This window comes from Gossypium hirsutum, chromosome D01 (assembly GCF_007990345.1).
Source record: "Gossypium hirsutum isolate 1008001.06 chromosome D01, Gossypium_hirsutum_v2.1, whole genome shotgun sequence".
Taxonomy (NCBI): domain Eukaryota; kingdom Viridiplantae; phylum Streptophyta; class Magnoliopsida; order Malvales; family Malvaceae; genus Gossypium; species Gossypium hirsutum.
The window spans coordinates 20,143,753-20,167,351 of NC_053437.1; the positions used below are offsets into that span (position 1 = coordinate 20,143,753).

At 32.5% G+C, this 23,599-nt stretch overlaps 1 protein-coding gene across 1 annotated transcript; it reads right to left on the minus strand.

The window, feature by feature from the left end:
* Positions 1 to 3,586: 3,586 nt before the first annotated feature.
* Positions 3,587 to 4,498, minus strand: LOC107920912 (protein MIZU-KUSSEI 1). The gene has a single exon (XM_016850744.2). It carries the CDS (start codon positions 4,448 to 4,450, stop codon positions 3,746 to 3,748), a length of 705 nt encoding a protein of 234 aa, XP_016706233.1. The 5' UTR covers positions 4,451 to 4,498; the 3' UTR covers positions 3,587 to 3,745.
* Positions 4,499 to 23,599: the final 19,101 nt, after the last annotated feature.

The following is a 23,599-nucleotide window of genomic DNA, read 5'->3' on the forward strand; positions in this document are numbered from 1 at the left end:
AGTATAAGTTCCCAATTTCATGTACCTCAGTATATATTAACCCTAAAATTTAAAGGTTACAATATGCTTCAAGTTTTTTATTTTACTATTTGTTTATGTGAAGTTTAGTCCCCATATTTTTATTTTTAAGAATTCACTCTCTTCAGTTTTGAATTTAAAAATTCAGGATATGTTGTTAACACCGTTAAAATTTTTTTCTTATGACATTCTAAATTTTTAAAAAATGTATTCACTTGATAATAAATTTAAATTTAACAATAAATTTAAGAATGTTAACAATTCTTTAAATTTAAATTTATATAAGCATTTTAAATAAAATAAAATATTTAAATTAATTAATGGCATAATAAACATCAATATATCAAATTATATAAAATAAAATAAAATATAAACATCAAATCTTAAATTTGGGCATAAAATCGACATTAAAATATGATATTTTTATATAATTAAAAAGTAAAAAATAACAGAAATGAAATTTAATAATAATGTAAAAAAAGGACAATATATAGAGTAGTATAGATTAAAGTTTTGCTGTACATTAGTGGTTGCCTATTATCCATGCCTCCGGGTGTGGTGCTCCATTCTATTCGCTCAACTTTATGAGATCTAAGCCAGAAATGAGTTTAATGGAACCCAGTTGACTCTGCTTTCTTAATTCAATTCATCACCTTCAACTCACCCAATCCAATTGATTTGCTCGATTAAGTTAATGAACCCATTTTTGTACTCTCTCTCTCTTCCTTTTTAATTCCTTTGTGTTTAATATAAATTTCGGTTGAATTAGCTCCCTGGTATATCTATCTATCTATCTATATATTTGTTTGTTTAAAATATATAAAATTGTAGTGACTGAGTTTTAATGTTACTCTCAACTTAGGTCAAGTTAAAACAAGTTTTTGAAGCGTGGAATTAAGTTATATATTTTTATGATAGTAAAGATATAATTTCATCATTTTAATATCTTATATCTTTATAATTTTTTTGAAATATTAAATTAATTTTTTTATCATTTTGGGTCTAAAGTGTAATTTTATCATTACTAATTTAAACTTGTATAAATTATAAAGAGATCTAAATGAAAATTTTTCATTTTAGAGGGCTTGAGCCCTTGCCAACCCTGGTAATATTTTAAATTAGCTTAAATAATTTTTATTCTTTTTCTATAATTAACTAGAAATCCTGTCACATGAATATATGTGTAGAAACCACAAATATAAAATATAAATGTGTATTTAAAAATAACATATAATAAATAATGAAATGTATGATTTGAAACTAATTAATAATAACACATAAAAAATGTATTACATTAAAATAAAAAATAGATTAAATTGTATGTAAAATGAAATTTGAGCATATGAATATATTAGAGTAAGAATACTAAATGAATATAATTATTTATCATGGTGGTATCAAGCTTAAGTTAGTGCTAAATTAATGTGTGACACTATCTCAAGCAACATGGGTTCAATCCCTAGACATGTTAATTTTAGTTTTTATTTATTTAAAAACTATATAAAAGTAGGAAAAGACAAAAAAATCACCAAAAAAATAATTTAATAAAAGAGTATATTGGTCATTTTCTAATCGAGTTGATACCTAGTTAATCAGTGATACAAACTCTGTTAAGGAATTTATTAATAATATAGATAGACAAATTTGGCGAGAGAAAACATTTTAAGTTAAAAGTTAGCTTCTTTAAAATTTACTTAAGAATTATTATTGGTGTAGTGATAAAAAAATTATTTACAATTCTATTAATCAAGGGTTCAATTATTAGATATCTTAATTTTAGTTCTTTTATTTAAAAACTATATAACAGTATGAAAATTCAAAAATAAGAAGTATCAAAGTAATAATAGTAGTCATTTAATAAAAGGGTATATTAGTTATTCCTAACCGAATCGATACCCTATTAACTCGTGGCATCAACTCAGTCGGGACTTTTACTAATAGTAAGTAAAAAAAAGTATATATATGATTAATGAAAATAATAAAATTAAAATATATAAAAATATCAAAATAGAACGAAATTTAAAACCTTAAAATCTTATTAATATAGTGAAATATAATGAGTTATAAAGAATGGTGTCTTTATTTGTATACTTTTTTAAAATACATAAAACTACCAACAGGAGAAAATGAGACACCTGCCACGACAAGCAGGCGACTGCAGGGAATGGCAGTGTTTGCAAGTGCCCACCCATAAAGTAAATCAGCCACAACTTAAGGCCAAGTTACTTGAAGTAAGGTACAGGATCATGAATCCCTTGACTTGCATTGATGAATATACTTAAAATATCATCAAATTCTACACCATTTTTCCTCAGAAGACTGACATCCATGCTTATTTGTCTTATTTCTTCGGGCTTGTTTTTAGGCCAAACCCTCTAAGCCCAAATATAAAGCTGAGATTTCAACATGGATTATTCATATTTGATGGTCATTTTGTTTTCTTTAGCAGGCTCCTTCTATCCTTATTCCTGTCTTTTCTTCTGTTCATTTCGAATGTGAATGTTAAATATTCGGCCGAAGTTAGAGGAATAAGAAAAGTTCACTTCTCTTGTGCATTTTTATAATGATATATATATATCTTAGAAAGTATATCTGAAATTTATTAAAAAAATCCATAAATGAATTTAGATATGATATTTTAAGAAAAAAAAATTGTTGTTAGCAACTTTTTAGTTTTTGTTTGGGTTAATATGAATTTATCAAAAAATACTTAGTTGGTACATGAACTTTTTTTTTGTAACTGATTGCTATCTGAACTTGTATTATGCCACCTAAATTGGTGGGGGCCCATTATACCAAAAGCAAGTGAAACTCTCTCTCTCTCTTTCCTTTTTACGCCTCATGTCGCCACATGGGTGGAACTTGGAGGCATAAAAGAGGATCCTATCAACTTGTTCCGACCTAGGATAATAAGCTCATGGGCTTGGTCTAACTTCACCATCAAGAAACGAAAGAAGGCTTCCATCTCCAAGTTTAATTCAGATGTAGCTCGCTTCTTTTTGGGTGTGGAGTAGTGTCAATCTCCACACTAACATGACACGACACTCATAACCAATCTGATGGTGAAATATAACAATTTTTTAGTATAACATGTGACGAGCATAAATTAAAAAAATTTAAAAATCTTTAAAAATATATAAATTAATAAAAATGAGTATAATTATTTTATCCAGGTTAACATTTAAAAGTTTATAATTTTTTAAAATTTATATATTTTTTAAATTTATATTTATCACGTGGTATATTGAAAGGCTGCCACATGTTATCAACTAATTAATTATTAGTGTCACATAGAAATTAAAAGTTTAAATATCAATTAGTTACTTTTGGACAAAATTAGAAAAATTACATATTAATTTATTATTATTATTATTATTATTATTATTATTATTATTATTTTCCAACTTCGTGAAACTACTTATTTTGATGAGTGGATTTTGATTTGATTCTAAAGGAAGCAATAACTAAGGTAGCTAGTACCTGTGGGGTTGCTTTGTATTTTCTTAACCAGAACCAGAAATTTGCAGATCAAACTAACTTCAGACCAATTGACAGATTGTAAACATGATTTAACATGTTGAATGAACATTTTAATTCATAGTCCCAGTTTTGAGAGAGGGAAGCCTGGTTTTTGGGGCATTCATGTAATTCACAAACATTAAAGAGAAAAGTTGATATGGTACACAAGTAAAATATCCAAGTATCTAAATGAACACAAAAGGAAATTCTAATTAGATCTTACAAAGAAAATACTTAGTTCAGGACCAGATGCTGCACCATCTGGATTGATCATATAGAAAGCTTCCGAGTCCTTTGATCCAACCACTCTCTCAAATCTAGCTCTCATATACGTCAGTTCCCCATCGGCCGTCACTGTTTCCTTGTCGTTTGGGCTAGGAAGCACCCCAGCACCCATCGAAACCCCTCGCAAAAGCTGCATGACATGAAACTCGTCATCCGACAATTGTTTCCTTCTAATAGAATAACCCATCTTTCTGCCATTGCAGAACACTGCCCACACGAACTCCTCCAACACTTTCTTCTTATGCGTCTTGGTTTCACTCTCCAAAGCTATTCTCACAATATCAGACGCCATTTCCTTTTGAAGTAAGCTGGTTAGCATTGGTAGTTCAATCACGAATATGGGCACGCTGTAGGGATCGTCTTGTATGGCTAAGCAAACTCGGCCTTTACGATACCCGAAAATTGTACCCGTTGTAGCACTATCTTTAAGCATTGGCTTCCGGGGTCGACCCAATAGTGCTACCATCTTGCACCCGGAGGTTAGCATGGGGAAAAGCTTGAACATACGCAAGAGACCGCCACTACTACTGGTGGATTTCCGGTGCTTTTCGCCGGGAGTTGGCCGGAGCAAAGACAGTATTGCCGGATTATCCATTTGGAAATATGGACTGGAGTGAATGGGTGGCATCGTTGGACTTTGTTTCAAGTATTCAATTCAAGGGAGGGGGCTATTGTGAGTAGAATTACAAAGATAAAATTAATATAGAGGGAGAAATGGGGACCAAGGAGGGGTCTACTTGGTTTTCATTATCCGTGGAATCTTTGAGGTGGGGTAGAGAAGACGAAGAAAGCCTGAAAGAGACGTTCCCTTTATATATAATTTAGAAATATATATAATAAAATTTAAAAACTTTACATTTCAATCAAGGTTATTTAATTTTAATATGAATTTATTATTCAGTGGTAATCTAATAAATTTGATTTATTTTTTTATTATATTGTGTATATTTTCAATTGTGAAAACATTAAGGTTGTTGTACAAAAAGAGATACAAGCATAAGCTTGGTAGTAAATCATTTAACAAATATTAGTAGAAGCACCCATTCAATACCTTCCACCAACAAACACTTCTTAATCAATGAAATTGCATCAACAAAAAACAAAGTAGATCTAATACTCTCAAGTTCATAGCGGATTCTAGTTTCTATTTGTAGGACATCATAATTCACTATTTCCTTATTGCAAATTCGATCTTTAATTTGCTGCACATTCTGTCGTTAATGTTGACATTTACTCATCAATTTTTAAATACAAAGCTAATTGTGTTTCAACCTCATATGCCTATGCCTACAAAATTATAGTAATTAATTAGGGTGAAGAGAGGAAGGTGAAAAAGATACGATAAAAGGAGGTCGGACCACAACTTGTGTTGAGAAAAACACTCTCGAAAGGAGGAAAGAAAGGACTCTTGTAATGTTGGGTTTATAGCATGTGACTCTCTGATATATCTGCTTTATGCTTCCTCCCCCCCCAAATAAAAAAATAAAAGAGAGAAAAGAAGAAGAAGAAGAAGAAGAAAACCCATCACAAATTCTCACTAATTATTGAGGTTCAGCTCATGTTCCACTGTTTCATCCATGGACAATGGGGCAAAGCAAAAAAAATGGAACACCTTTGGTTATGCTTGTGACCGACTTTTCTTTATTGCTGACAGGCCATGTAGTTGAATGATTAATATTTGGAGAAATAAAACAAAGAAAATGATAAAGAATATAATGGAGAAGAGAAATAAATTTTGTATGAAAAAATTCTTTCAAATAATCTTTTATTTCAAGCACACAAAGTTAATAATTCTTCATCACATACAACTCTTTATATAGGAGTTGTAAGTGACTATTTATCTATATCACTATATGCTAGGAGTTGTGACTATTCATGCATGTGTGTATCTTTTCATATTCAAGCCTCTTAACTTTTCATCTTCAAGCCTCTTCACTATTCATATTCAAGTTTTTTCACTTTTCATATTCAAGTCTCTTCACTCTTCTAACTTTTCATAATTTATTTGTGCAAGGTTAATTTAATTATGTGCCAACAATGCCTCCCTTAAATTAAACTTACTTTGAACTCCCAACCTTTCAACATTTTTCTTGAAGACTTGTCCACTTAGAGGCTTTGTGAAGATATCAGCCATCTGATCTTCCGTCTTGCAATATTCAACTTGAACATCACCATTATTCACTAGTTCCCTCAAGAAGTGATATCGAATGCGAATGTGTTTTGTCCTTCTATGAAGAACTGGATCTTTTGTGACCGAAATAGTAGAACTATTGTCACAAAACAAAATTGTTGACTTGCTTTGCTTCTGCTTAAGACTTTCCAAAATTCCGCGTAACCAAATCAATTGACATCCTGCATAAGATGCAGCGATATATTCAGCTTCTGTAGTTGAAAGCGCCACAATTGATTGTTTCTTTGAACTCCATGAAACTGCACCACTACCAAGGTGAAAAACATAACCAGAAGTGCTTCTGCTATCATCAATGCTTCCTGCTAAATCACTATCCGTATAACCAATAAGATCAACTAATGTATTAGCTTTATAGAAAATTCCATAATCAATGGTTCCCTTCACATATCTCAATATTCTCTTGGCAGCCTCCCAGTGATTGGAGTAAGGTTTCTCCATGAATCTACTTACCAAGCTAACAGCATACACGATATCAGGCCTTGTCGAAGTCAGATACATCAACTTTCCAACCAAACTTCTGAATATGGTGGAATTGACAAGCTTTCCTTCACCCTCTTTAGATAACTTCAGACCTGTAATGCATGGAGTAGAGACTGGATTCGCATTTTCCATCATGAATTTTTTTAGAACTTCCTTTGCGTAGCTCTCTTGTGAAATAAAAATTCCTTTCTCGGATTGATGAACTTCAATGCCAAGAAGATGATGAAGTTCTCCCAAATCTGTCATCTTAAATTCTGCCATCATTGAGTGCTGAAATTCTTTCAACATCTTCACATCATTTCCTGTGAAAATAAGATCATCAACGTAGAGACTTACAACCATGAATCTTCCTTGATAATTGCCTTTAATGTAGAGAGTATGCTCATATGGAGATTTCTAGAATCCACACTTCTGAAAATAAGAATCGATGCGGCTGTACCATGCTCTGGGTGATTGCTTCAACCCGTACAAAGCTTTCTTCAACTTGTAAACTTTTTCTTCTTCTCCTTTTTTGACAAACCCTGGTGGTTGATCAACATAGACTTCTTCTTTGAGAACACCATTCAAAAACGCAGATTTTACGTCCATTTGGAACATTTTCCAATTGTTTTGGGCAGCAAGAGAAATAAGTAACCGAACTGTCTCAAGTCTTGAAACTGGAGCAAATACCTCTGTAAAATCTTCTCCTTCCTTTTGCTTGTATCCTTTTGCAACCAGTCTTGCCTTGTACTTGTTGATAGAGCCATTCAGATTCATCTTTGTCTTGTACACCCATTTGACTCCAATTGAATTCTTGTGCGGCGGTAAATCTGTGAGTTCCTATGTATCATTGTTTTCAATTGAGCAAATCTCTTCTTTCATGGCTTTCCTCCATATTTCTTCTTGATATGCATCATCAAAAGAAATTGGATATTCTCTTACAAAGAAGGCAAAGAATACAACATCATTTTGCACAACTTCATCCGTTACATCATATAACTCTTGGATGCTTCTCGTTTTTCGGATCGGGCTGGATGAAGAAGAATTTGATGAAGAACTTGGGGAAGCAGGAGGATTTTCTACTTGAGCATCATCTTCAGCATTCTCAATTACTGCCTCTTCTTCTTCTTCAAGTTCAAAAGGAAAAATTGGCAAATTTTCCTTTTCAACTTCCATATCTTCAAACATGGAATTTTCATCAAACCAAACATCTCGGCTTATCACAATCATCTTTGTCACCGGATTATACAACTTGTATGCCTTACTTCTTTCACTATAGCCAATGAAAATGCATTTCTCTGACTTGTCATCCAACTTGCTTCTCATTGCATCTGGAATATGAGAGTAGGCAACACTCCCAAATACTCTAAGATGACTAACACTAGGCTTTATACCATACCACGCCTCATGTGGTGTGCAATTCTCCAAGCTTCTTGTCAGTGATCTGTTTATAAGATAAACTGCACAGGAAACAGCTTCAGCCCAAAATCTTCTTGATAACCTCTTCTTCTTAAGAAGACATCTAGCCATTTCCATAATTGTTCTGTTCTTTCTTTCACACACACCATTTTGCTGAGGTGTATGGCGGACTGTCATTTCATGCCGGATGCCACTATCTCGGCAATATTTCTCAAATTCTTTTGAAAAATATTCACCTCCACGATCTGTACGCAAGGTGTTAATTTTCAACCTAGTAAAGTTCTCCACTTCTACCTTGAAATCTTTGAATCTCTGAAAAGCCTCTGATTTTTCTTTGACACAATACACCCATAACTTTCTTGAGTAATCATCAATGAAAGAGATAAAGTAACGATTACCTCCTAAAGATGAAACTGTCATTGGACCACAAAGATCTGATTGAATAAGTTGCAATGGTCTTCTTGCTTTCCACGAGGATTGAGAAGGAAAAGCAATTTTGTGTTGCTTTCCAAGTTGACATGCTTCACAAACATCATCAAGCCGATCGATTTTTGGTAAACCTCTAACCATCATCTTCCTTGAAAGTATCTCCAAATTTCCATAGTTTAAATGTCCATATCTATCATGCCATAACTTTGAAATTCCTTTATGAGCACCAATAAAACAAGACATATTCTGATTTTGAAGGGTAGGAGAGAAAAGATTATTTGATACCACTCCAACTCTAGCAACAACCTGATTTTTCTTTGATAAATAGCAAGCCATGTCTCGGAAATGAATATCATACCCCTTCTTCAAGAGATGCCCAACGCTAAGCAGATTATTTTTAAGACCAGGAACAAAATAAACTTCAGACATTTTCTCTACCCTTCCTTGCTTTGTTTTGAACTCCAACTCACCAACACCGCTAACTTTGTAAGCTTTGCCATCTCCTACTTTTACTTCTCCACAATCAAATTCAAAGAACTTCGAAAATAAATTTTTGTTACCTGTCATATGCTTGCTAGCACCACTGTCTATGTACCAGACATCATCAATCTCTCCACCATGAGATACGAGCAACAAAGTTTCTTGCTTTTGCTCTTGATTATTTTGTACTATATTAGCTTCATTTTTCTCTTCTTTTTTGTACCAGCATTCACTTGCCAAATGACCAGGTTTGCGACAATTATAACATTCAAAATAGCCACGACCTCTTCCTCTTTGATTTCCACGTCCACGTCCTCTTTGTGATCCTCTAAAATTTTGAATTTGGTTGGCTTCTTTCCATCCATTCTCCATGCTTACATCTTCACCTCTTTCACGAGCATTTGAGCCTCTTCCTCTAAAATTTCTTCCTCTTCCACGACCACGATCTCTCCCTCTTTGATTTTTAAAATCTCCCTTATTCTCATTTAGAGACAACTTTGACTGAAGTGCTTGATCTAGATCTACTTCCTTTTTCTTCTTGTTTAATCTTTCTTCATGGGCTTGCAACGAACCTGTGAGTTCATCAATAGTCATGGTACTCAAGTCCTTTGATTCTTCAATGGCAACCACAATGTAGTCAAATCTGGAATCTAAAGAACGGAGGATTTTCTCAACACCACGAATATCATCCATAGTTTCACCATTTCTTTTTAATTGATTGACTATGGACAAAACCCGTGAACAGTAATCAGAAACTGATTCTGACTCTATTTTTTGCAATCTTTCAAACTCTCCTCGAAGAGTTTGCAACCGAACTCTTTTCACCTTTTTATCTCCTTTGAATGAATTTTGTAAAAATTCCCATGCTTGTTTTGCCGTGGTGGCACAAGCTATTTTTTCCCAAGCCGCTTCATATGATTGAACTCCTTGATATATCCAAAATAAGGCTTGCTGATTTTTCTTCCTTGATTTTCTTAGACTCTCTTTTTGAACTTGTGTTAATCCTTTCTCCTCTTCAGCCTCAACTTCATTATAACCTTTTTCAACAATCTCCCAAACTTCTAGAGATCCAAGAAGAGCCTTCATTTGGATACTCCATTTGCCATAATTTTCTTTGGTTAATTGGGGAACGGAAGAAAGAGGAATAGAATTGTTCATTTCGATCGAACAAGGCTCTGATACCAATTTGTAGTTGAATGATTAATATTTGGAGAAATAAAACAAAGAAAATGATAAAGAATATAATGGAGAAGAGAAATAAATTTTGTATGAAAATTTTTTTTCAAATAATCTTTTATTTCAAGCACACAAAGTTAATAATTCTTCATCACATGCAACTCTTTATATAGGAGTTGTAAGTGACTATTCATCTATATCACTATATGCTAGGAGTTGTGACTATTCATGCATGTGTGTATCTTTTCATATTCAAGCCTCTTAACTTTTCATCTTCAAGTCTCTTCACTATTCATATTCAAGTTTTTTCACTTTTCATATTCAAGTCTCTTCACTCTTCTAACTTTTCATAATTTATTTGTGCAAGGTTAATTTAATTATGTGCCAACAGGCCATAGTCTCACTCGATAGAGGCATTTCAGGAAGCACCAAAACTCAAATATTTGATCATGTTGTTTTCAATTGCCTCCAAACATTTCTTATAATTTGAACCCTAAACAAACTCATCAAGCACTGGTAGTTTATAGAGTAAAATTTCCAGTTCTCCTCACATGCCCTGTTAATGATTTAGCAGCCATGTGAAAAACAAAGACAGGTCCTTTTCAAATCGGGATTCATATAAACAAAACAATGAATCAAATCTGGCTGTAAGTAATAGATGATAACTAATGACGGACCACTCAAAATTGCTCCCCGTCTTAGCTTAATGATAACACTTGAACAAAATTTCCAAAGATTTATTATAGATTGGTATGTTTTAAATCTGGGTTTGTTTAGTGGCCCTCACCAGACTGATTAGACGAAGGGTTACATCATATTCCATAAAAATGATATAGTTGGCGTGTGAGTTAAAAAGCCTTAACAGCTCACTTGGGCTCCATACTAGAAAGAGTTTGCTTAGTTTGATGAATTTGAAGTGCAAACAAACATGCAAGCTAAGAATCACACTTTGTCCAATTATTTAACTGTGTTTCCATGAAAAGAAATAAGAATTACCCAATCAATCAAATTCATGATAACTATATATCACTTCAATTGATCAACATTAAGTACACTAACTTTTCCCTTAGAAAAAGTAAAAGTGAATTTTTTCTATTAATATTTGAATAAGTTCGAATTCTAAAGTTGATATTGTTGAAATGACTTTTTTAAATCTTATCCCAATTCAAATAGAATTAAGCTTAGGACCTAAAACAGAAGAAAACAACTATGATTATATATATAAAAAAATTGTCGTTCAAAATTTCTACTAGTTTTTTAGATTGAGTCAATGGACTCTTCCATGTAGTTGAATGCCAGTTCATGATTCATCACTTTCAACTAACCTTAAGTTTGAATAATAATTATAAAGAAAAAGAAAGGGAAGCAAAGCAAAAGAAAAGGCTTGAATTTCCTATAAATGTTGAAATTAAAAAAAATAGATTAGGTTATTTTTAAAAAATTATGGGACTAGCCCAACTTTACGAAAATACTTTTAGCTAGAAGCGTTTTTAGTGTATTTGCAGGAAAACACATTCAGTTAGAAACGCTTTCTGCCATATAAGTTGAAAACGCTTTCAGCTTGAAACATTTTCCTTGTTCATTTTTTAGTGGTAGGGTTTAGCTTTTTTTAAAGTAGGGTTAGGGTTTTATGGATTTTAAGATTTAGGATTTTGTAGTTTTTTTATATTTTTTAAGTTTAAAATTTTGGATTTTTTTATATTTTTAAGTTTTTTTATATATTTTTATATAATTTTTTGAGATGTAAAGTTAATAATATTTGAATTATTAGAATTGCAAAATTCAATTTGATTCAAAATCGAAACTCGAACTACTCGGTTTGATTAAATCTTATTTTTTTTATTTTTTTCAATTTTTTTTGAATGCAACTAAGTTTTGATCGCTATTTCCAGTGCATTATTTTCGAACATTTAAATAGGTTTAGTGCATTATTTTCGAACATTGAGATCTAGTGAGAAAATATATGCTGAGAATCCTGGGATATCTGATGATTGTGTAGGGAAAAGTTTGAAGTTGAAATTGCTAGAGCGAAAACGCTCCACGTAGGACGCATTTTCAATGAACTATCAGAAAAAAACACTGAATGCGCGTCCAGCTAGATGCGGTTTCCGCTGACATGGCCTGAAAATGCTTCCAGTTGGGCGCACTTTTAATATTTTTTTACAGTGCACTGAAAATGCGTCCTACATAGAGCGTTTTCCCTCTAGCAATTTCAACTCCCTACTAGCCCGATAATTTTTTTTTGAATCAATTGCCACTCACCCTCGAGTCTATAAAAGCAATCTATTTCAACATTGAGTGGCATAAGACATTTACGAGCAAAGAAAATTGTAAAAAGATCAGAAGAAGAGAAGTTAGCACATAAGGCACAATTTGGAGCTATCACGCAATCTGTATAATATAAGGATCAATTTTTTTCCATATTCAATTACAACACTATTTTTCTTCATAATGTTTTTGTTTCGAACATGTGGAGCAGGCAATTTTATTGAAAATGAGTGGATGAATAATACTATTTTTTATTACGAAGGTGAAGTGCATGACACCAAGAATGGGGTCATTTTTATCAGAGAACACAACATGGTTGGCTTTTAAACAAAACATACAACTGCCATAACTACATTAAAGAATTAGGTGAAAAATCATGAGATCCAATCCAATGAGAGTATTGTCACTTAAATATCACATTTGTGTTTCAGTGGACCCCTTCAGATATGACGCTTTCGATATTAGAGGTGCGAAGGGGTTGGAAGTGGTGGTGCAGACGCATATTTATAGTGGATCACCATATCTCGAGTTATATGCAGAGTTTGCAAGGAAAGAAGAAAACCCTCGGAGGTCAACATATGTTCTAGTTCGAGAGGCCAGAATAGAAGAACAAGCTGAGAGTCCAACGACACAGTTGTGTGTTAGGTTCATCGCTTTGTTAGAAAGTTCCCATTATGATATCCCAGAATCATCAATGGGAAGGATCTCATCTATTTCAGCCCTAGATTTCAATCGCGGCAGGGAGAACACTGGAAAGTCAGGTTTTGGTGGTAACACAAAATACTGGACCCTTGCAGACACTCAGTTAGTGGTTTTGATTTGAACTTTGATCAACCGTTGTTCAATGCTGTGAACACTTACAGGGGAATGACATTAAGTTCCAGCGATTGGCATCAACAGGTAATTTTGGTTATTTCGACAACTATACAAGAAAGGATGATATACTCCCTACGACGTCCACCAATGAGAGGACATCTAACCCTAGAGATGTTGGTGGGGTTGAGAATGAAGATGGTATTGAATCTGATACCAATCCAATCTAGGAGCCCGTCACCGATGGTTTAAAAGTTGCATTATGTTCTAAACCAAAGTTGGTTCCAACTGAACCAAAAGATGAAGGCTCAGATGATAAAGGTCTGGGCGAAGATGCTGAAGAAAATCCTTAGTTCAGGGCATACTCACCTCCAGACCATATGCATAATATAGACCTATCAGTAAAATATGTGTTGGATTTTGCTGAACTACCACACAGAAGACTGGACCATGTGAGTTTTTCGTTGGATTCGGGTGATTTAGAAGTTGAGAAAGAGTTTTCCTCTAAATAATGGGGTAAAATTTCACGTTATTAAATCTCAATCTGACAAGTTCGTGGCAAAATGCGCAATGTAAGAAAATAGATATGTACGAAAAACCATGACTTGTTAAGAAGAAGATAGGGTTATGGACCATAAAAAAATATACTGCTCCACATATGTGTGTTGTCGCGGGTACTACATCAATACTATTTTGTATTTGGAGAGTTGAATTGCTAATTTTAACATACTCGTGTTGTCACAAGTATTTTACGGGATCATTCGAAATTGGATTCAAGGATGATTACGGATATAATACTACCTATGGTCAAAGTGAGTCCCAAGGTTGTTGTCCTGGTTTTAATTGAAAATATTCGTAGCTAGTTCGATTACATATTGTCGTATCGTAAGGCACGGATTGCAAAGGAAAAGGTGTCGAAGAATATGCATAATGGGTGGGATGTGTCGTATAACGATTTATGACAGTGGTGTTGGGTACTGAAGGGTACATTTCAGGTTGTGTAACCAATATGGAAATGATGATTGCGTACTTGACCGCTTCCGGACATACTAACGTCCAGAGTGTGAATACTACAACTAAAGATATGAAATTGAGGCAGTGTCCACAAGTCAGGTTGTAATATAGTTTCTACAATGAAATAACTTAGTACTCCGAGGATCGTACCCAAGGGAGGTATGTACTAAATTAATATTAACTTAAACATAAATATATCTAATTAGTACTTTAGATAAATTATATTATGACAAAACATAAAGTAAAGAATTTAGGTTTTATAACAAAAGAATAAAACATGCATAAAATAATGAAAACGAAAAAATAATGTGTAACTTAACCAAATCTAAGCATGGGTGATTAGCTCGTTTTGGTGGTCATAACTAATTCCTATTTTAGGTTTCTACTCAATTAACTAGTCGTTACCCTAGCAGGATCTTTCGATCTTCCACTAAACTAATGAGTTGACAAGAACTACTTATCTCTCAACCTCGCAGTTCAGACCGGATTGGGGTAAGGGGTTCATAGATAGAGAAATACTAATTTTGGGTTAATTTCCATCTAGATAACTTCTTAGTATTTTTAGGCCTAGGGTTTAAGTTCTTCCTATCCCAAATATTGATCTACTAAGAAAACCCTAGATAGATATCAATTCGACACACCTCCACTTACTAATTCCCTGTAAAAAGGATTAGTTCCTCATGGATCTCATAAACAATATAAACTTGATAAAGACAGTAAATATGAATAACTAATTGAGAATAAAAGTTTAAGAAGAAATCCCGATTGCATTGATTGATTAAAGTGCAAAAATCCACAAAATGTTTGGCTAAAACCATAAATTAGATTCTCTGAATGTCATGAATGAAAACAAACTTAAATAAGTCCTAAGTCCTAAAAAGAAATAAAAGCTGAAAACTAAATTGAAAGGAAAATTCTAAGTTACATAAGAGGTCCATTCTCAAGTGTTTAATGAGCCTATTTATAATGTTAAGGTTAACTATCGCCCTTAGCCCTAGTTCGGCTAATATTTTTATGTTAATTTTCATTGTGTGGACCAAAATGCCCTTAGCTCATTAATATTTTCACGTACAAGGTCGATGTTGGAACATCTACTGCCTATGTTGTGATATTAAAGGTAATTTGTTTCACTCAGGCTCAGCTTCAAGAGTATGTCGTGACATCCACTATCTATGTTGTAACATCAAAGGCAGACTTGGTATTTTGGCACTTTGTTCACTATGTCACGACATTAAAATCCTCGTGTTGCAACATTACGACCAACCATGAGTCCTCATGCCTTTGAATGGTGTCTTGCAAACTTACTAAGTATGTCAGTCTTCTCTTAGGTCTCTTTCGACCCTTAAAGTCATAAAACGACTCAATTACACTTTTTATTAAATAAAAAATAAGATTGGAAAAAATAAATAAAATATAATAAATTTGCTCATATTAAAGCTCCCTAAGTATGAAAACTAGTTTAATATACTGCAACGAATTATGACAGATCAATACTATAACGATTGGTTGCTCCATGGATGCCGAGTGTTCTATCATTTCTTTTAGACTTTCAAGCAATGTCGACAAACATTCTAGTATTGTAAGTCACTGGTACAAATCGACGATACATTTATGTATTAGAGATATACCCATTGGTTGTTGTTAGTTGTGGCACAGGATGAAAATCAGAAAATCTTGCTAATTATCTTTGCAATAATGCCGGGAGAGTCAACAGACGATTGAGATTTCTTCCTATCTAGGTTGAGGAGGCATGTTTTCCCCCAACCCAATATATGTATCATCTTTAACAAGGGACCTAGAATACTGGCCACAATTGAATGATAGAGAAGCCTTTGGGACCTCACACACCATATGTATTTTTTAATACATGTTTCTATAAACTACCATGGACAAGACAATTCTGCGGCTCATCACGCACAAGTGATCAACATGGGTATGTATTCGCCACTATTTCAATTGTTTGATATTTAACCAGGTCATGCGAGTTAGGGAATTTTGGATTAACTATTTACTTTTCTCGATAGGGTACAAGCTCGTCAAATACCGTTTCCATGAAAAGTCGGAAAGCTTACGGGCAATTAACAGTAATGGGGCGGGGTAGCTCTCTAACATACCATTTGATTAGTGGACACAATCATATGATAAGGATCTATGATATAGGCACATGACGACAAACCTGGCGGAATGCATCAATTCTATATTAAAGAGAACGCATCATTTGCTGATAACCTCAATTGTCAAAAAACATATTTTCGTTTGGCTGAACTTTTTCCAAAAGGAGTGGAGAAATATGTTGGATAGATGCATGATGGACACGTCTAGAGCGAACACATACTAAAAGAAATTAGGAATGCTACAACATGAGTAAACTGTATGTATCTAGTGTGTCACTCACACGAAGACCTATTATTTCGGGTTATGGAGTTTGAAATGACGGACCAAGGTATTACCGAGGAATTGTACTGTGTAGACTTGAGACAACGAGCCTGCGACTGTGGAAGATTTGATGTACTTTATTTTCTATGCACTCATGCAATTACAACATGTAGCAATCAACGTTTGGATCACAAGAGCTTTGTGGACGAAGTGTAAGAACTCGAACACATGTATAACATGTGGAGAAACATACTCTCGTCGATCCTAGATAAATGTGTGTAGCCATCTGTGTTGAACGTTCCATTCAAGTTGTTACACGATAGATTATTATGTCACAAACCAAAAGGTCGACTAAAATTAACTCGGATACACGACAATATGAACACTTGGGAGAAGTCAAACCAATCGAGTTTATGTGGGTAATGTAGGAACCCGGGGTATACAATGCTGCTATAATCACATCGACAGAATGATATAAGAACAACGCCTCATTAACAGATTTATTAATTTTTTAATTCATACTCAAATTTTGATTTAATTTATAAACACGTGTTTTTATTATACCATACAAATAAAAAAAATTACAACTTTGCTCTATTGTTCCTGTGCATACTTGATTTAATAATATGAAATGACAATGACAACCAATTTTGATGTAAAAAGGATATTTATTTAAAAACATAATGATGTAAAACATTGATACAATAAAAACATTTCATATTTATTTATAAATATACATGACAAGTACAAGAATAAAATAAATCAATCAAATGTATAGGTAGAATGCGTGCCACATCGGGGTGGTTGACGGTTGCGAGCCGGATTCCTTCTTGGTTCAACCTCTGGTACAAGTTGTGGTCTCGACTTCTCATCTTCCTCGCCTTTGTCCGTAGTTAATTACAATTGATTGTTCCTCGATTGCCATAATGTATCCTTCGGTCTAAGAATAACTGGTTGCGAAGATGGTCTACATTGGTAGAACAATGATCTCAGAGGTGTTTATGACATCATCAGCGTAGGGGTGTAACTATATTGTATCTCATACACCGATGGCATAACGATCATACTCCCGATTCGTGCCCTAAACATAGACGACCTATATGTTGTCATCAGCATTATCGTTATCGGAAACATCAATGGCATCAGCGTGTAATATGCCGGGGCCGGAGGTCCATAAGCAAAACCTAACATCGAAATAGAATCAGAAAATATGGTGCAATATGTGGTGTTTGTGTAAAAAAGGACAGGGTTAGTATAAGCACCAGAATAAGTTGAGTCATACTAACCAATGGGTGGTGCGACTATCGGTGTCAGTTGTTGCGTAGGTGTAGATGATGACCCGCCTCAATAGCTCTGTCATGGCCTCCTTGTTTTGGATTCTTGGGTGCCTGTCGTGGCCTCTTCATATGTGGTTGCATAGCCCTCACATCTTCACCTAGCATATATGAATTATCTTGGACCCTAAACCATGGTATATTCTCTGGATTGCAGGTTAACTCATGTGCAACAATGGCCTTGCGAGTAGGTAAAAACTCGTTCTTATTGTTCCAAATGTTGATATATTGAGCATGGAATGCAGGTCAATTCTCATTTGTTCTCTTTCGCAAGTCGATATGATGCAAATCTTCGATGTCTTATGGTGTCAGTGGAATTGATTGCCTGAACCCGAATTACCGCAACACTCTATTCAACTCATGTATCTCCACGATAGTGTACACTACCAATGGCACCTTCACGTGCCAGATGTTGGGATTGACCAAGAATTCAAACGGGATGCATTTTTGAATTGCCGAATCGGAGTATGGAGTCCATTCAAACTATATTAAAATAATAAAAAATTTAGTTATCTATATATTACTAATTTTTAAATGAGCTATATTAATATTATATAATTCAAATTTAAAAATACATATATTCTCTTCCAGTCGTTGGTCTAATAGAAGCCACATATCTTGAAGCTTATTCAGTAGTCTCACATGACTCAGCCCATGGTTCCACCTATTGAAATAATATGTCAACAAAATAGCTTAAAATTCAAATAATTTTATTTTTTTAAATATATTATCTAATGAATTTTACCTTGTTACAAGTGGGAATGTATAAGGGTAGTCCGCTCGAGATTTTAGTAGTAGCATGTAACCACTATTTTTGATTTTTTGTAGTGTCGACACATCTTTCGATACAACGCCGCCAACACGATTGACCCCCAACTGAGTTCACTCGCTTCTCTAAAGTCAACGAGTTTTAGAAGCCACATTAGGAGACCCCCGATAATCATAAGGATGTATAATCGAGCGTGTTGTTCTCTTTGGACTTAAGTCGAATCCTCATTGAGCCCACCAAAATTTCTTTTTAACCAATTCACATCTATCCGGGCTCCATAAATTATTTTCGAAACCCTCCCCAGAATTTGCTCGCATATATTTCCAATCGACTGCTTTAACTGACCTAGTCACTACTTGCTTATCCATCGGTAACACGAGTTGTAATTGCATGTCCTCCAGAGTGATAGTACACTCGCTGCATGGAAGATGAAATATGTGCATATCGGGTCTCCACCTTTCCACCAATGCGCTTACAAGTGTGGGGTCTAATTTACACCCAAACCAATAAGGGCCACGTGTAAAAATCAAGCATCTCTCAAGTAGGGTTTGATTAAGGGTGATGGAGGAGTTGATAAATTACGAATGTACGTCTCCAGAATTCGAACTTCCACCTATATATATATAAATACAAATATTAAATACCAATATAACAATAAAACATTTAAATTGAATTACACTAAATATAATATAAAAAATTCTTACCATTTGCAATTGATCGACAAAAATGTGCTTGCCATCTAAACGGATTAGAGATTGTGCCATTGTTAATTTCGGAAAACACAAAATAAATTGTAATAGAAAAATATTAATAAAAAATAAAAGAGAGTTGAGAGAGAAATAAATTCTAAGTGAGAAATGAAGAGGGAATTGAGGGAAATTTGAGAGATAGTTGAGACTGAATTGAATAAAAAAATGAAATGGGTGGTTATATAGAAAAGAAAAGTTGACCGTTACAGGGGGAACTATTAGTCCCAACGGCTATTTAATTAGTCGTTGGGAAAAATAGTCGTTGGGGGTGAAGTGACCGTTGGGGGGAAATGCTTTTAGCTGGAAACAGTTTTCTGCAAATCAGCTGATGGAAGTGTTTTTGTAAAATCGACCTAATTCTGTAATTTTTCGAAAAAAATTACTTAATTTGATTTTTTTTAATTTTCGACATTTTTAGATTATTTACTCAAAAAAAAGAATGGAATGTTAAAAAATAATATTATGTATATATATTTTGTTTGGATAAATAAAATCAATAAAGGAAAGAAATATTTACAATCATTGTTTGATTAAATTGTGGAAAGTAAAGAAAATGGTTGGTCATAATGATTTTTCCAATTATATCCTTTTGTCAAATAACTTATGTAAAAAATTAATAAGATTAAAATCTAATTTTACATCTTAGAAGTAATCTCTCATTATTTTTCCCAAATTGGGGTAATTGAAAATTAAAGAACTCAAGAGAAAGTAAGAGAAAATCAATTCAATTTACTTTCTCTTGATTAAATAAAAAAACTATCCAAACAAAGGAAATGATGTTACTCTACTTTTCCAGCGGAAAAATTGAGTTATTTATATAATATTTAAAAGCACCAATGTGAAATTGTTAGGTCTGCCTAAGCTATGGGTTTGATGTATTATTAACTTGGGGACCTCAAACTAAGTAAGATGCTTTTCAATGTACTGAAAAAAATTAAAATTGTGTGTATTTTGGTAGAAAAACAAGTAGGGGAAACATTGGAGGCAAGAAAATTAGGCAAATTTGGGCCCTCAAACGTGTTGTGGTGACAGCAAATGGATCAAAAAAAAAGGGGGGGGGGAACATGGGCATGTGGAATTGCAAAGGAATGAAGGATGGTTGTGGACAGACAGAGTGACCGACCGACAGCAAAGAGGCAAATGGCTATGGATGGTTAAGGTAAGTCAATGCCACTTTTTCCACTTCCCCACTTTCTTTCTTTATATTTGCAATATCTAACACGTCTAGCATACTTTAAGGTCGGAATACTTGTTGGAGATAAGTTTTTGGACAAAAAATTAGCGACATCAATTCATCTACTTGATATAAAATTATCGTTGGATAAAAACTCAAAAACATATCTTATTTATATCTATTTAAGCTCGTAACGATTCGAATTTAAAAACAATAAGTTTAATATTCTGAATAAAAAAAATTTGAGTTTAAATTGATCCAAGCTCAACAAAGACTAAACTCGAAATAAACCGATCCAAGTCGAGGCTCAGGTTCAATCAATTCAAGCTCAAATACGAGATAGAACTCCCCTATCGAAGTTATTAAACTTTCTGTTGATGAAAAATCAAATTGTGTGTAGTCATTGTCCCATAAATCGTATGAAAAATGAACATGAAAACCTCTTTAAATAATATTCTTGTTAATTTGATACATCTTCATGGATACTAAATTGCTTGAATTACGAAACTGATCAAATAACATGGTTGTTGTATTCATTTTTAGTAGGTTTGAAAATTTGACAAAATTTCGACAATTTTTATTATATTTTATTTATATTTTAACATGTTATAACATTTTATGATTTTTTTTGTAGTTTGTTAGATTTTTTTATTAATTATGGATAATTATTATAATTATTATTTTCTAATAATTGTTTATAATTCTATTTTTTTATATTTTTACAACTTTTAATAATTTTATAATTTTTATAACATTTTTAATTATATCTAGAATGAACCGGATAAATGGATGTTTAGATTCAAATAAACTTGAACATTCATTTGTCCAAGTTCAGTCTATATGTGTATTTTTAATTTTTTTAATAATTTTAGGATTTTAGTTTTTTTTTAATATATATGGTACGTGACATGCCACGTGTTAGCTTCTCATTGATTTTTCTAATTACGTAAGCGCCTATTAACATTCAAATAGGTCAATGATGGTTTTCATTATTGAAAGGACTTAGTTAATTTTTTTTTTGTCATTGAGAACTCAATTGAGTGCATTCTTTTAATTGCTTAATTGATTTTTTTTATATTGATTTTTTCTACTAAGAATTTTTTTTACCCTTTAAATCTAAATATAATAAATATTTTTCAACATTCAAAATTTAATAATAAAATAAAATGATTCAAATGTAAATTTAGTAATATAATAAATAATAAATATTATATTTTTGTCAATTTAATTTTTTTCCAAACTCGTGTCTTATATATATTCTAGATAATAATTCAAATAAATAAATTTTATATACATATCTTATAACCATAAATATTACATACAAATAAACAAAAAAAAGAGTACATACAAATTCATATAATAATATAGATTATGTTTATAAAATTCTTATATATTATATAATTATAAACATTACATAAAATAAGCACTTTTTAGGAATATTATATCTATTAAAATTGTTTGAATCTATTTAAGCCTGCTCAACCTAAATCGATCCAAATTTGAGAAAATTTGAGCTTGAAAAAATCTGAACCCGAGAAAGTCTAAGCTCGAGAATATTCGAGCCCAAGTTGATCTCAATTCAAAGTAATCTGAATTTGAAGATTGCCCGATCCAAGCTCACCCGAGAACCCATCCGTTTGCCACATCTAATTCAACAATTAAAATTGTTTCATTTAAAATTTATTCTATGTAAATATTAACATAAGAATAATTTTTAGTGTTAAATAAACAATAAATTAGAGCTTGCGAATAAGATAAAAGAGGATCATAGAATGAGAATGATTATGCATAATGTCAAATTTAGCTGTAAACGTTCACATTTATTTTTTCAATTTGCCTCTCTTAATTTTTTTGAGCTAAATTTGACCATTAACTTTTTAGAAAGAGTCAATTTTGACCATCAACTTTTAAAAAAAAATTCTAATTGAAATATTGACAAAAACTTCAAAATTTTAAACATGACAATACACATGTACTTCATGCTATTTAAAAAAAATTATGAACTTTTTAATTTGTATTTTCTGAATACATGTATTTTTTTCACATAATTTTTTGATATGGCATATAAGACAAATAATATCATGTCAGCATAAAGTTCAAGTGGACTACCTCGCCAACATCGTTAAAAAAAATAGTCTTTTAGTCTGCATTTTTGTTAAAAAAAACGATTATACCTTTTAAAAGGTTAATGGCTAAATTTTACTTAAAAAAAGAATAATGACCAAATTGACAAAAAAAAATATAAATGTAGAGATTAAATTTGACATTAAGTCAAAGAAATAAAAATAATCAAACTAGTAATTGATCCAGTGTGTAAAAATTAGATTGAATTTATTTGAAAGTTTTATCTCCATGATAAAAAATACCAAGAGTTTATAATAAATAAGGAATTTGTATGTCCGTAAAACTTTCAACATATCAAAACCACCTTAGAGATAAAATTGGTTGAAGTATGGTATTTATGGCCGCCTGAACTTTCTAAAATTTCATGTAAAAACTTCATATAGAATGAAAGAGTTCATCAAACTCAACGTCTCCTATTTAATTTCTCACTTAACAAATAAGTTAAGTACCCAAGCTAAAGTTACCTTTTAATAGAAAAAGCTCTTGGTTTGTCGTAAGTTTCAATTATTTCTCTCATCTAGTGTTCCAACCGGAATAAAATTACATACAACATTTGTTGATGCTTTTCATATAGGAGCTTTATTTAGTGAATGATTTTATTCAACAATTTATCTAAAACTTTATTTACTAAAACTCAATCAACCCTTAGAATTAGACTTGCCCATAGGTTGGGTCGGGCCGAGCTTTACTAAAATTTTAGGTCCGTTTGCTAGGTCTGAGCTCGACTTGACCCGAAAAATGTGTCTAAAATTTTGCCCAAGCCTAGCCCAGATAAAAATGCTAAAACTAGGGTCCGACCAGTCAGAATTCATTATATATATTTTTAAAATATAATACATCGAAAATACTAAAAACATTAAAACAAATGTTTTTCAATAAATTAAAAAATATTTATACATAAATAACAATAAGATAGGTGTAACTTAATAAGCAAATGCCTTTAAAATAGTAACAAAATTAACAATAAAACAAGAGTTATACGATATTCAAATAATAGTAGTA

What these genes read in the sequence shown, in the direction of transcription:
- LOC107920912 (XM_016850744.2), bottom strand. Translation starts at nt 4,450, where the DNA reads ATGCCACCCATTCACTCCAGTCCATATTTCCAAATGGATAATCCGGCA.